The sequence below is a fragment of the Diceros bicornis genome, chromosome 35 (assembly GCF_020826845.1).
Source record: "Diceros bicornis minor isolate mBicDic1 chromosome 35, mDicBic1.mat.cur, whole genome shotgun sequence".
Lineage (NCBI taxonomy): Eukaryota > Metazoa > Chordata > Mammalia > Perissodactyla > Rhinocerotidae > Diceros > Diceros bicornis.
Window position 1 is genome coordinate 21795238 of NC_080774.1, and position 16239 is coordinate 21811476.

Consider the following 16239-nt stretch of genomic DNA (forward strand, 5'->3'; position numbering starts at 1 on the left):
ATGAATGGATAAACAAAATGTGGTACATTCATACACCAAACTATTATTCAGCCATAAAAAGGAATAAAGTACCGACACACGCTACAACGTGGATGAACCCTGAAAACATGCTAAAGTAAAAGAAGCCAGACACAGAAGGCCACATAATGTTATAATTCCATTTATATGAAATATCCAGAATAGATAAATCCATAGAGACAGAAAACAGATTACTGGTAGCCAAAGGTTGGGGGAGGGAATAGAAGGCAGTGATTGTTAATGGGTACAGGGTGTCCTCTTGGGGTGATGAAAATGTTCTGGAACTAGACAGTGGTGAGGGTTGTACAAGACTGTGAATGTACTAACTGTCACTGAACTGTACGTTTTAAAATGGTCACAATGGTAAATTTTATGTACTAGAAATAAATAGGTACCGTGAATTCAGTAATCTTTAAAATAAAGTTGTATCTTACTAATCTCTAAAATGTAACTCAGGAAACAGGAAGTACGAACACTGGAAAACAAAATCACAAACACGAACATTTATTCACTCCCCAAACAACGCTTGATGTGAACAAAGATTCTCAGAACTCCTGCTCACAATAGTGACAATAGTGGTGAACATGTGTTAAACGAGGGACTGCTCTAGGTGCTCACATTTAATCCTGTCACTTCACACAACATAGAACAGGCACAGAGGGGTTAAGTAACCTGTCCAAGACTTAATAGCCAGCAGGTGGCAGAACCTCAGAATTCGAATCTGAAGCCAATCTAGTTTCAGAATGTATGTTCTCAGTCACAGCTACATGTACTCACAATGCAAACCCTTCTCATTTGGGCCCAATCCACTCTCTCTTTCACTATCTGTCCACCTCAAACACGGGTCTACACAGAGAACAGGTGTGGCATGTGCAATGCCTTCCACTGGAGCATCTATCTCAAGTGCTGCGGTCACGCCTCCTCGAGGCCAGCAGTGCCTTCTCTCCCCTCCGAAGGCTAGGCTGCGGTGGAAGGTATGGGAACAAGGGCCTGCATGGCTCCTGCACAATCTGCCTTAACTGTTCTTTCCACTCACATTCACACCTGAAAACACTGACTGAGGGCCCCTTTTAGCCTGAGGACAAGAACAAAGAACTAACCTTATGCCTCCAGCAAAACTGAAGGTGCCTTGTACTCTGCTAGAGAACAATACGGAATGCAAACCTACGAGCCACAGATCTGACCATTTTGTTTGGCCAGCACTTTTCCAAATCCTGACAGGTAATGTGAATGCCCTCTGGGGGGCACCCCATCCCGGTGTGCCATACTGCTGCTCGGTGTCACCTTGTGACCTGCTGCTCTAGGCATGTAAGCTATCCTGACCTAGCCATTAACCCACTCATTCGTTTACTCACTCCCAATGACTTTTCTTCCTGTTATCATTCTTTCACACAGAAAATCACAGCTGGAAAAGATACCAAGAAAAATAAAAGCCCAAAACAGACATTTGAATACTGTTTTTAAAACAGAACACACATTTACTTTTAAGGATAAAAGAAATCCTATATAATTTCAAAGGTGGAAATATCCCTAAAATTGAAATAACTTCAAATCACAGCACAACTAAAATTTAAGAACTTCTCTGACAAGGGTCCCGTTGGTGCTCACACTTCTAATCAGGGAAGGGGCCCTAGAGAACAGGACCCAGCCAAGCAGAGGGTCACTGCCGGCAGTCCCAATCCCGGTGATTTCTCAGAAAAGGTCGGGGACCTTTGTTTTAGGTTTACCTTTAAATTTCAACAGCAAAACCACACAGTTAGTGTTTGGGTTCTCTCTGTTCAGCTTACAACACAGCTCAAGTTCAGTGAACAGGCACCAAAAATGAAATCAAAGGGCTAAGAAATGAAATGCTGACTGAACATGCTACACTTTACCATGATAAAACAAGTGTGCCACTCTTTTTTTTTTCTTTTTCCTGAGGAAGAGTAGCCCTGAGCTAACATCTGTGCCAACCTTCCTCCACTTTATATGTGGGTCGCTGCCACAGCATGGCTAACGAGTGGTGTAGGTCTGTGCCCGGGATTCGACCCGCACACCTGGGCTGCCGAAGCAGAGCACACTGAGCTTAACTACTATGCCACAGGGCTGAAGGGTGCCCCTCTTATTCCAAAGCTTTAGCTCTCCACACTAGCAAGAGGAAGAGAGGCGCTGGTTGTCTTAACATGTAAACAGTCCACAACTGTGTCCTGCAAAACCAAAGCAGCACTCAGCATAATATAAGAAAAAACTGAGTTAATATTTACAAACCACAGCAAAGTAATAAACAGGTCTTAATGTGGGAGAGTAAGGGGAGAACAAAGGTCTTTAGGGAAAAAAATCTTTTTTAAGTCAAAAGCCTAGAGTACAATATATTTACATCTAGTAAGACTCAAAAGAGAAAGCTACAGAACTGTTAAATTGAGATGTTTTACCATCATCCACTTTCCACAAATGACAACTTTAGGCCTACCAGAGTTACTGAAAATTTACATGTAAATTAAATTTTCGCTTTCTTAATCACACTTTAGAAGTATAAGTTTATTTAAAGAAGCTCAAGGGAGAATTCTTTTGTAAAATAATGTTATTTTCTTCCCCCAATGAAAACAAACCTATATATATCTCAGATACACTGAGATTTCTTAAAGGGATCACTTGTGCACAGGTGAAATCCACACAGAAAATAAATCACTTCTCCTGCTCTCGGGTGTTTTGCTGCACAGACTCAGACCCAAGCCCCAGGCTCACTTCTGTGTAGAAATATAGGCCACAATGAAAGAAAGAAAATGATGTTTAGATGTAAGAGGCAACAGGTTAAAATGTCATCGAATAGTATGTAGTACTTACTGCTGGTTCAACTTGACTTCGATCTGCAATATCTATGTGGACAACTTCAACAGTTTTCCAGGTGTTTGGATCTAAACCGTGTACCTACAAATGACAAAGAGAAATGAAACAAACTATAGACTATTCTTGTTGGGCAAAACTATTACACTTTATATAATCCTTATCTTGAGTTTCTCAGAGTACACTGTAAGGAATAAAAAATCCAAATTGCTATCTCATTAAATTAGCTGTCTGAAGTCTTAAGGGGTCTAGAAATCTTTTGTTACCCCTTGCAACCCCAAATAACAAGTAGGGGAGGTGAGGATGCTGCCAAATTAACAGAAATCTGTCACCATTATTTTCTGGTAGTTCTTAGAGATAATTTATGTAACAAAATGTACCTGACCTATGCTTAACCCAAATGATACATCACAAAGTCCTTGTAACCTCCAAATCCTAGACAAATCTGAGGTGACATCATAATTAGATTTCAAAGAGCTGTACTGTATGGTCTAAATCTCTCCTGAATTTGATTATGCTAAAGCTACTCAGTTTCAGTATGATGTCAACTCCTCCCTACCTCTTGTTCAATCATTTATTTCTGAAACTCCATCTATGAACCAATTAAGAATTGTTTAAAAACTGCCAAAGATATGCCCATTTGAAAGCTAAAAATGGCAGATTAAATCATACACAGACTAAAGCATACCAAATCATCTCATTTAGACTCTAAATTTTAGAGTTACTATGAAAAAAATAACATGAAAGGTTAAATGATCACCTGAAAGAAAAACAAGTCAAATGCTACAAATTATAATTCAAAAGTTCTATTAATTGGCACTAATAACATAAAAGCATAGTAAGAACAGAATCTACCACAATTACCATTAACTCACTCTCCTATAAGAGCATATCGTAAGGTTGGAACAGTAGTTCTCACACTGGAGCACGCACCAGAAACAAGAGATTGCTGGGCCCCATTCCCAGAGATTCTATTCAGTAGGTATGGGGTGGGGCCTGAGAATTTGCATTTCTAACAAGTTAAAAGATGCGGCTGCTGGTCCACACTTTTGAGAACTACTGAGCCAAGGGCATCAACCTATACCAGATGCGCTCCCAAGTTCACTGACAAACCTTACCAAAAGTTAATGATTACACTGAGTCCTACCTGACTTTCTTGAAACTTACTTCAGGGATAAATGTGCATCAACTTGTAAAAGTCAGGAGCTTGTCAACATTTTTGTAAATTATTCAAAGTACCTAATCCCTCCTGCCTTTTGGCCATTTCTCTAACACCAACCCACATCCCAGCAAAGTGGAATGGAGGTGAAAATTAAAGCAATCAATTTCGCTATGTAGAGCATCTCTGCCAAATACACAGAGACAAAAAGATGAAAAAAAAATCTAAAATTCATGGCTAAAATTGGTTTAGGGATTATCTGTGAATTTTGTTTATCTATGCTCTCCCTGTGCCAGATGAAGAGAGTTGCTGATAAAAACAGCAACCTCACCAACGTCCACTCACGGGCCAACGCAAAGGGACAGGTGGGGAAAGCCCATTTTTTTTACTGGTTGCTTGCTTGCCTCACCGCTATCTGACACATCCTGGTGTGGCCAGGTCCTAGTCTAATGCAGGTGGTATCACTTTGGTGATGGCGAAATGGACTACAGTATTCCCATTTCCAGGGCCTTCTGCACTGAAAGTGCAGAGTTGAAACTTACATTTTCTAATGTTCCCAAGTCTGGTTTGTGCCATGTTTCAATTTTAATGAAGAAATCATCTTTCATATATTCATTCTGCAGAAAACACAACAGCAAAATGACAGTGATCTTTCACCGGTTCTTTGGGGCTCATATCTGCAGAAGCCTTCCCCAGCATAAGCGTCCATGCTTTGACTCTACAGGAAGTCTGATCCTCAAGTGACAAAGAATCATTAGCTACCTATTTTTATAGACTTGTCAGGCAAACCAAATGCTGCATGCTTTTAAATAATTTAAACAACCCTACTTGTCATGCAGCATACAGGGTGAATATTAAAGAAGCTGTGAGGTTTGGTGAGCAAATCTGGCATTCAAAGGAAGTAGCAGAGGCAAAATAAGGCCAACAGGCAGATTCTGAGACAAGGCTGGAAAGAGTCCATTAACACTGGGAACATGTGGTGGAGTGCGGGCTGGTGGAAGGAGCACAGAGGAGAAGCCATGCAACGGTGGGCAGTTTTAATTAAAAAAGCAAGGAATAGTTACAAATAATTACTATATAAAGCAAAGTTTAAAGATGAAGAGTACGTGACACAAAAATAGTTTTACTCACCGTTACAACTGAGGCATAATGGACAGGCAGGTAATAGAAGGGGAAAAATTTCAGAATATTAATCAGAGTCAAAATAATCTGTCATAATATTTAACGTCACATAGCTTCAACTACCTGAAAACACAGAACATTTAGTAGTTTATGTCTGCAAAACACAGCTTCTACACAAAGGACACTATAGGATACTTTAGATTACGGAGTCGACAATCTAATTTTAAAACAACAGTGAAAGGAATAATGTCACAAAAGCAAAACATCATTTCCAAGGCTAATTTAGCAAACAAATTGTTTCAGAAGTCTGTCATACCCCTCCCCTTACTATGCGGCAATATAAGTAACATACTGTTGAAACCACACCAAAAGACACTTGTGAGTGCGGATGACCTGTCTTTAAGGTTTCTGTATTCCTTTCATTTGCTTGCCCCTGGAGCCTGCTCGTCAGCAAGGACCTCAAGGTGGCCGTCATCTGAGAATGAACGTGTGCCCCTCACAAAGGTGTGGGGGGAGGAACACGATGCAGCCTTTCCTCTGCCATAGCTGGCGCAGTGATGACCAGAGAACCCACAGAAGGCCTTGCTTGGTGTTACCCTTCTCAAAGGCGACAGCAACAGGAGTCCCTCTCCTAATCAGCAGCGGGGGGTGGGGGGCGGGGGACAGCTGCTGGGACCAGGCTTACTTGTTCTACAGTAGGGATATGCATTCCAGGCTTTCTCGTGGAACACCAAGGAGCCCTCAGGAGCAATCATCCGCACAAATGCAGGAACTTTGCTGTGAGGAGAGAAATATTGGATATATCTTCAACAGTACCACCAATGCTTGACTGGCATCTATCAGACTGCTTCAGAGAGTACTGTAATCAAAGGTGATTACGTTCTAAGCTTAATGAACTCATGTTCAAGACTTATCAACAGTTTTATTTTCAATCCCAAAGTAATCAAGTGCAAAATTAACGTAAAAACAACAAAATGATTAAGAATATGTTTAACCATAAAGAGGATTTCTTTTTTAATTCTCTTATGGGCTTCTGATCTACTCCCCCAATGTGAAATCTAAGAGGTAACTGAAGCTGTTCAACCTGTGCATAATACAACACAGAAGTTCTCTCAGGTAGTTAGACTACACCACACTGTTTCTCAACAGAGAAAAAGACACTCCAGAATAAGGGTGTATCTCTGAATAAAAATCTTTTAATACATTTTATAGAATAAACCTAAAAAAAAAATGACAATGTCAAGGATCCATGTAGAAAATGAGATATTAAAACATACCCAAGTACAAAATTTTGTAGATTTGGAAGATGCATGTTACTTGCTGCCTGAAGTATGGTCAGAGGAAAAGGGTTAAACACATAATTAATACATGATGAGCTTGTGCAAATTCATAAGATAATCAAGAAAGATCCCAACAGACAAATGGGCAAAGGAAGTCCACACATTACAAATAGAAAACGTACTGGTTAACAAACAAATGGAGAAATCAGTCTTACCAGCCTTCAAAGAAATGCAAATGAAATTACCATTTTTACTGATTCAAGCCTACTGTAAAGGAAGCAGTTTTACATGCACTGGCTTTTCACACAGATTGGATTCAAATCCCAACATTACCACTTAAAAGCTGTGTGACCTTGGGCATATTAGTTGGCTCTCTGAACTTTCTCATGTGTTGAACAGAGTTCATATTACCTACTCTGCAGGGTTATGGAAAGGATTCAATCAGATAATATCTGTAACATGTTTAGCACATTGCACAGTACAATGAGAGCTTAATAAATGGTAGTTACTGCTTTTTAATTATAAGCTGACAGGGAGCTGGGTAGTTTCACAAGCCTTTCTTCACTTGAACCCCCTAATAACAATGTGAGGTAAACATTAATTCATTATTTCATATAACCAGAATTTAGGGGCTAAATAACTGTGTGTCAAAACTATATCCTCCCACTTCAAGCCCTACATATATATTTTTACATCAGAGCTGCTTCTTTGAGAATCTTTAAGCACAACTTAATTTCCTAAACTAAGAGAAAAAACAAACTAAGACAACTTGAGACCCAGAGAGGACTTCCGGCCCCATAATAAGATTGAGCAGTTGACCAGAGAGGTTCCTATGCTGAATTCTGGAGGCTAAGCAAGGTCAATGTGAGGAACCCCACCCCAGCCAGAGAGCCGTGCAGCTACAGAAGAGGTAGTGTAGACAGCTCTTTCACTGTCGCCTCAGCACACCAGAGTGGGCACACGGTCTGCAGCACCCACTATCGCAGCAAATTGAATCACTGGCAAAGAAAAGCTGAAGTGCTACTACTACCGATGGTGGTGCCGGCAAGACTCCAAGGGCACAGAGGGATCTACCAGTGCCTGAAAAGATAACAATGAAGCAGGACTTTAACATCCTTAAAAGGTAATAACGAAGGAGGGCTAATTCTCTGAGCACTTACGCTTTCCAAATCTTGGCAAGATTCATGCAAAGGGGTATAACTTCAGAAAAATGAAGCCAGATTAACTGAAAATAATATCACATCAAAGTCAAAGGACATGTAGCAGTCCAAATTATTTCTTCCACTGGTAGAAAACTGGAACCAACATCTCTTTAAATGTGGGAGAGGTCTAATCAGGGTATAATGTGACATACACGTGTAACTTTTTTACTATAAGCTATAAGATTACCTATCCATCTGAGGGGGTATCACAGAGAGATCTATAAATGGTTCATTGGATCAATTTAGGAAAAAAAGGCAAGAGAAAAACAGCTGTGTATCAGCTCAGAAACATTTTAACTAACCTATTTATTCCTATAGTGCCCAATATTCTAAAAACTTTACTATTCATCAGAAGTTCTAAAATTTGCTGACCCAAACAGAAGAAAACTGGCAGTCATTAGAGGCCAGCAAGAGCCAAACCTACAAGAACGTTTTAATATTTCTTCATCTTGCTCCCAAATGTCTATTATCTTATTTCTAGGATGCTTTTTCCACCATGTGAATTCCAACAATTCATTTTGTTTTGACTTAGTTAAGAATGACCAAACCTTTGAGCTAGTTTTGTTTCTAATTTTACTGGCTTTTTACGTTTAACATGAGAACGTTAACAAACACATTTCTCCTCAATGAATCTAAGTAATTGACTAAACGAGGAAAATGCATAAATGGAATAAATAAAATTAAATTTCAATTCTACTTTAAAGGAGAGGAATTTTCATTAATGCAACTAATATATTCCTAACAATGCAGTTCAAGTGTGCCATTTATATATAATTGAAAGCATATACATCGTTTTTCCACCTCGGTGTCACTTAAGAAATCACTTCAGTAAAATGCAGGAAATTCTGTTTTGGAAGCTTAGAGAGTCTCAGAAAAGGGACAAATATTAACTGAATTAATAAAATGGAGCTAAGCCATCAAATACAAACATATGAAAAGGACATCCCTCCTCTTATTCTCTCAAACTATTCACAAAATGTTGTTCTCTCACGATAAACCAACACTCAGGACAGTGCTTACCTCAAGGTAAACACTTCTAGATTTCAGCTGTTCAAGAGTTAAACGTCAGCCATAGCATAATGTCCGAGAGCACAAAGGTTTCTTTGCCAATACACACAGCCATTCCCCCACCCAACACTGAATGCACATCGAGAATATTTACCTTCAGGGTAAAATTCAACTCAAGTGTTTTATCAATTGTGTTGAGAGGAGACAATATTAACATCTAACCTCAATATAACAATGGTTGTGAACCTGTTTGTTTCAAGGTAAGACAACTTTGTCACAGTGGTCTAGGAAAACAAAAGGCTTATATGGTTTAAAATACATAATAAATGACCATAGTGTACACTGAACAACTTCTGATCTAGGAGCATTCTTTTTTTTAAAATCCTGCTCCTGAGATAAATAATACCTTGGCAAATCATTTCAAACTGCACTTCTCCCGTGAAATGTTTACACCTACCTGTAAACAAAATGAACAAAACTGTTCAAAGTTCCATTTTTCCATCCTTCTCTATCCTACTGTGGATAAACATCAAAAAACACAGCGAAGAATTTGAAGACCAGACTAATTTGCCACAAACAAAGCAAGTAATCTTTTATTTTATAATCAACTGAAATATACCTTAAATACATCAGGCACCTCATTCATTAAATCATTCATTCAATACCTGCTAAGTGTCCACTGTGCCAGGTGCTGTGTAAATAATGGTGTGCAAAGAGGGACAATTCCTACCCAAAGCTCACTTTGCAGGAAGGGAAGCAGAAAACAGACCAGTAAACAACAAAAGGCAAAGAGAATTAACTCTCTTGAAGTGCTGCGAAGTTAAGGGACAGGGCAATAGGCAGGTGAGTACCCAGGGGAAGGGCGCTCAGGAAGGCATCACTGCGGAAGCGACATTACAACGTGACCTGAGGTGTGGAGGGCCAGCCACACAGGATACCACAGCAGGCAGAGGGAACAGCATGACCAAAGGTCCTAACATAGCAAAAGACTGGGCCTGCTTGGGCCATTCTGAGGCCTGCAGCACGGCTAGACTCTAGTGAACAAGGAAGAGAGCTGAACAAGATGAGGACGGTGAGATGGGCAGGGGCAGAAAGCTCACACTGGGGCCCATCTCACAGGCCAAAGAGTTTGGATTTTCTCCTTTGTATGATGGGAAGCTACTGAAGGCTTTAAGAAGGGGAATAACACAACCTGATTTAAGTTTTAAGATTATTCTGGCTTTGCGTGGAAAATTGAGTGGGTAAGAATGGATGGCAGCAAATATTAACTCAAAATGCATCAAAGATCTAAAGGTAAGAGCTAAAACTATAAAATTCTTAGAAGAAAACACAGATGTAAATCTTTGTGACCTTGGATTGGGCAATGATTTCTGAGAAATGACACTAAAAGCATAAACCACAAAAGAAAAAACAGGTAAATTGGACTTTACCAAAATTATAAACTTTCTAAGTTTCAAAGGACACCACCAAGAAAGTAAAAAGACAACTCACAGAATGGGGGGGAAAATTGCAAATCATGTATCTGATAGGGGGCTAGCATCCAGAATATATAAACTCTGACAATAGGGGCCGTCCCCGTGGCGTAGCGGTTAAGTGCACGTGCTCCACTGCTGGCGGCGCGGGTTCGGATCCCGGGCGCGCACCGACGCACCGCTTGTCAGGCCATGCTGTGCCAGCGTTCCATATAAAGTGGAGGAAGATGGGCACGGATGTTAGCCCAGGGCCAGCCTTCCTCAGCAAAAAAAAAAAAAGAAAGAGGATGATTGGCATGGATGTTAGCTCAGGGCTGATCTTCCTCACAAAAAAAATAAATAAATAAATAAAAATAAACTCTGACAATAACAAAAAGACAACCCAATTAAGCAAGAGGTAAAAGATTTGAACAGATATTTCTCCAAAGAAGATCTACAAATTACCAATAAGCATATGAAAAGATGTTCAACATCATTAACTAGCAGGTGAATGCAAGTCAAAACCATAAAATACCACCTCACACACATTAGGATGGCTACTATTAAAAAAAACCCTCAAAGATTCGTGGTTACCAGAGCAGAAGGCAGTGGGGGGAGGGCGAAAGCGGTAAAGGGGCACATATACATAGTAACGGATAAAAACTATAGACTACTGGTGGTGAACACAATGCAGTCTATACAGAAACTGATATATAATAATGTACACCTGAAAGTTATACCATGTTATAAGCCAATATGACCTCAATAAAATAATTTTTTAAAAACTCTGAAAATAACAAGTGCTGGCAAGGATGTGGAGAAATTGGAGCCTTCATACACTGTTGGTGAGGATGTAAAACGGTGGAGTTGCTTTGGAAACAGTCTGGCAGCTCTTCAAAAAGTGAGGAGGTACCATACAATCCAGCAATTCCAACTGTAGGTGTGTGTGTGTATATATATATATAAATACATATACACACACACGTATAGTTATGTGCCACATAACAACGTTTCGGTCAATGACAGACCACATACAAGACTATACAGGTTACACTATCTAGGTCTGTGTAAGTACACTCTATGATGTTCACACAATGACAAAAATGCCTAACAATGCACTTCTCAGAACATATCCCCATCATAAGCAATACATGACTGTATATTCAAGAGAAATAAAAACATACGTCCAGGCAGACACTTGTACACAAATATTCATAGCAGCATTATTTATAACAGCCAAAAGAATGGAGAGCAAGAGATCAGACTACAGGTGACTGGAGAAGTTCAAGAGAGAGAGATAATGGTAACTTGCATTAACGTAGCGGTGATGGAGATGGAAGAAAGAAGAGACGGAGAATATAAGGGGAAAAATATAAGGGGAAGAATGACTTAAAATCCTCTGACTTGTGGGAAAGGAATAAAATAACCAGATACAAATTAGCTAACTTCCAGGAGATATAACAAGACTCTAAAGTTTTCGATAATTATAAAAAAAGATAGAGACAGAAATATTTTTCACATAACAAAAGAAATGAAATATACCATAAAGAGGAAACAATATATTTCAGAAATATTTCTGATAGTCTTCTAGAATAGGATCACTCGACTTGAAAAACTTTATGCAAAATTTAAGACTCAGAACTAAATACAAAGAAAAAATTACGTGTTGGCTAATTCTAGACTCAAGAAAAAGTTACTGTATTTGGCTGATATTTATTCATTTCTTACTTACACTTATTCAAAGATGCTCTCTGAATGTGAATCATCATATATAACCAATCTTTGCATTCTCAGATGATTTGAACTTCTCATTTTTAAACACGAACTTTAGTTCCTGGCAAATGACTCTTTTTGCTTACAGAAATGAGCTCTTAACTTGAACCACATGATACTTTACAATGATTTTCAATTAAATCTCTGCTGTTTCAATCTTGGGGGAACAGAGCCATCCGGGAGTTGGCAAAGCGTCACAAATTCTCCATCGTCCAGGACTGACAGAACTCGGTGAAGGTACGTACAATGCTTATGAAGAATAAAAAAAAGAGTAAAGCTGATTTTCCCCAAGAAGGGAAAGAAAACAAACAACAAAAGGATTGGTCAGTGTGTTCCTATCAGGTCTGAGGAGATCTGTAAGTTTTTCTCTGAAATACCATCTCAAAACGTTCAACACATTTCCTGGCCTTGCTTCAAAATTCTTTGCCCAATAAATTCTGTTTTCCCTCCCCAGCATCCACTATTAAGTGTATACTAAACAACTTAAGGAAACATACTCAAACTTTTATGGTGTCAATAAGACAAACATGTCCTCATATGTATATACATGATTAGGTGTCAAAATGAGAAGTGACAAAAAGTGATAGAGTTGAGGGCAGAATAAAAGTAGTCAGGAAATGCCTCTGCACAGGACAGATGTGAGCTGTGCTCAGGAAACTGAGCAGGTTATGAGCAACCTAACATCAGAAGAAGCAAAGAGCCTAAGGGGTTGAACAGGTCCCTTGTGGAGGACAAGGAAGAGAGTGGCTTGCTTAGAGCCAAGGGTTTTTATTCCAGACAGAGTTATACAATTAGGAATATGTTGATAATCTTGAGCACCCTGTAAAAGTTCAACTTTATTATGGAAGACTTGAGACTTTACAGACTTATAAGAAAATGGGATATGGTGAAATCCATGGTTTTGGAAGAATTTCTCTGTAAACTCCTTTGGAGTTCACTTCAGGAAATATTCTAACTCTCCCACAGGGCTCAGCAGTAGAGGAAAGTGACTTAAGAAGGCAGGTTCTAGAGTCACAATGCTGCCTGGGTTCAGAGTCTATCTCTGCCACTAAACAGCAGTGACACAGGGGCGAGGTACTTAAACCTTTCTGGACCTTAGTTCTATCACTAGAAAAGGCTGCTGTGGGGAACGAATGAGCTCCCACCCAGAGCATTTACAGTGACCAGCACACAGTAAGAATACAGTAAGTACTAGACCTTCTGTTTACAACTACCATGGGCCACTACTCACTATAAGTTATCAAAAAATATGGGAAGATGGGGGTCGGCCCAGTGGCACAAGTGGTTAAGTGCGCGCGCTCCGCTGAGGTGGTCCGGGGTTCGCCGGTTCGGGTCCCGGGTGCGCACCAAGGCACTGCTTGGCAAGCCATGCTGTGGGGGCGTCCCATATAAAGTGGAAGAAGACGGGCACGGATGTTAGCCCAGGGCCAGTCTTCCTCAGCAAAAAAAGAGGAGGATTGGCAGATGTTAGCTCAGGCTGATCTTCCTCACCACAAAAAAAAAAAAAAAAAAAAAAAGGGAAGAATCTCATTATCTCATAAAAAGATTACTATCTGAGATTCAAGGAAACCAGGCATTTGAAATGTCCCTTGCGATGGTGACTAAATTTTGGATTTTTTAATACCTTGCCAAGATCATTTCTCAATCTTCTGGTTGAGATAAGTGTGTATATCTTACCAAGAAGTATTTTGCTGAAATGTGAAAGCATACTGGCCAGGGAATCCAGAGACCTTAATGACAGTGGGTAAAGAGGACCTCAGAATTTCAAGTACCTCAAATGTAAAATAAGGGGTTGATGGCCTTAGTCAGCCAAGTTTGCCAAGGCTGCAATTCTACCGATGCTATATAGTGACAGTGCATAGAGCACTATAGGTTACCCAATGGATTAAATACTGGAAAAGGGAACATATTATTACTGGACACAAATCTAACTTCCTCAGAAGAGAGCTCTAAAACTCACTAGAGACTGTGAGTATGTCTTCAGCATGCTGAACTGATGCCCTTATGGGATACTAAAGTCTGATGCGTCTGCCCCACCAGCCCTGTGCCTTGACTGCAGTCTTTCCTATGGCACAGTGAGGGCCTCAGCACTTAATACTAAAGGACTCCTTGCCCTTCCATAATATGGTTAGTTATCCTGTGGCTAATGTGCCTTCAGTACGACACTGATGACTTTGAGTGTAGGCATCTGACTGCCCTTGCCCCATGACTGTTTCCTACCACCCCACCCCCTCCCATCTCCCACCCCGAGTCCACCACAGCAAGAGCTGGTCCTTGTTTTGTCTTTACTAATGGACAGGTTTTTCGTTGTTTTTCATTACTGTCAGAGTGGCTGTTATCTGCCAAACTGCCTGAGATCCATTACTGCCACCCTCTTTCCTTTTTTCCTTTCCTGTCTCATGCCTCTCCGTGCTTTCATCCACAGATGCCATCTTTGTGTGACAAGGCCAGCCTTCTATGGGCATCAAATAGCCCTCACCATCCAATCAGATCCTCCCTCCCTTCTCATGGACACCTGTGCTCATCAGGTTCTGAGTGCTTGTTGTCAGGTGCCTGGGACTACTAGTTTGTGACCAAAAGAACACAGGATTAGAAATCAGAGAATCCAGGTCTCAGTCACCTTTCTGCCACTTATGAGCTGTGTCACTGGGTAAGCAGGCACCTTAGTGTCTTCTTACGTACCATGTGCACACTGCCTATTTCTCAGGACCGCAACGAGGAGTAAATGAGTCCAGGAAAGAGTGAAACCAAAGGGTACTGTCTGGGATGATGTCCGCTCCTTCTAGGAATCAAGAAGCTGTTCCAGAAGCCTCAGCGAGCTGGAAGGCTGGCCTTCCAGAGAGCCAAGGTTTTCCTTTATTTAATGCTGAAGTAGTAGCCTGAAAGGAACTCTGAACCTCATCCCCAAACAAGCTCTCCAGAACAAGAATATCTCTTGCACTAACCATATTTATAGAGCCCTCTTCAACTTAAGAGATTATTTATGGCTGGACTGTCACCTAAATCAGACGTTTCAAAAATAATATTTAGCACTCTTTTTTCCCCTCATAAAATGAAAATAAGTAAGAATAAAAAAAATTTTAAATCACCTATAATCCCACCACCAAAGGAAAAATATTCTTAACATTTTAATGAAGCTCTTTCTAGGCTTTTTTCTGATTAATTTTTTTAGAAACTTATATAACATATTTATATTTACGTACATATTTAGCAACTGGTCTTTTCCATGGAACAATTATCAATTATTTCCCCAATATTTCAACTCTTAGTTTTCAAATGAAGGATATCTTGAATCTATTTCAAGTTTATTCACATAGGGACATGACAGACCAACAGAAAATTTTATATATCAAACTTTTTGGTTTATTTTAGAACCCCACAGAGAGAGTTGAATGTTTATAATGAAGGGAGTTTTATGTATTGGTAAAATTCAATTAATGAGTAAATGTAAAATGCTAGAAAAAGAAAGCTGAATATACATAAGTAAATTCAATACTATAAATACTACACAGATTATACCATCTAGAATGCCAAAATTTTCTCTCAACTGACACATTTTTTAGTTATACTTTGGGTGCTAACAAATTAATAGAAACCATTAATAAGATAGTCTCTATGGATAATTGATTGATCAGTTACTGCCTTCATTTAAACCTGCAACGGAAGCAAAGAAATGCTGTGTTCTAAGAGAAAATAACAATAAAATTTAAGGTTCCAGAAAGTGATAACCTACTTTATATTCATGCATCACTATAAACCAAGCAGTAGTCTTACACTGAGAAAATATAAAAAATAGTGATCATCTCAGCTCATTTACAACTTTAAGGAGCTCTACCAAACATGGGTGTTATTTGTTTCAATATGAAGAGAATAAAGGCAAGAGAAGAGCAAAGATTCCCTTCTACCTTTAATAAACTAGGGAGACTGTTGACAAAACGGACTCTCAAAAACCATTACTGGTCTTTTGCCCTTAGACAAATATTGGTATGCATTTTCTATTTTAAAATATTTATGCCAAAGATAGAGATTAGACTGCCAAACTTAGGAAAATGTGCAAAAGACCTGCTACAAACCAGAGAGATAAAAACAATGAACACAGGATTTGAACAGCAAACTCACACGAGAAATTCAAATGGTCAGTTAACATAAAGACATTCAACTTCACTAATGAAGAAATGCAAATTTAAACAGGAGACTCTCTTCTGCATATCAAATTGGCAAAAACTAAAAAGAGAAAAATATGAGAAAATGAACACTATTAAACTCTTGGAGGGCCATCTGGCAGTACTATCAAAATGTAAAATGAGCCATGTCCTTTCAGCAACCCTACTCTTCTGAATTTCTCCTAGAGAAATAGTAAATAAGGCATGAAGACTGACTTACATACAACCATGTTCACAGAA

General features: G+C 39.4%; 1 protein-coding gene across 2 annotated transcripts in view; it reads right to left on the bottom strand.

Moving 5' to 3' along the window:
- PITPNB (phosphatidylinositol transfer protein beta) overlaps positions 1–16239 on the bottom strand; it is a 65805-nt gene that overhangs the window by 40356 nt on the left and 9210 nt on the right. For both annotated transcript variants that reach the window (XM_058531680.1, XM_058531681.1), the window contains exons 4-7: positions 5808–5899; positions 5132–5139; positions 4543–4617; positions 2842–2925 (exon numbers count right to left, since the gene is read on the bottom strand). In XM_058531680.1, coding sequence (XP_058387663.1) covers positions 2842–2925; positions 4543–4617; positions 5132–5139; positions 5808–5899 — 259 coding nt within the window. The remainder of the gene's footprint in view (positions 1–2841; positions 2926–4542; positions 4618–5131; positions 5140–5807; positions 5900–16239) is intronic.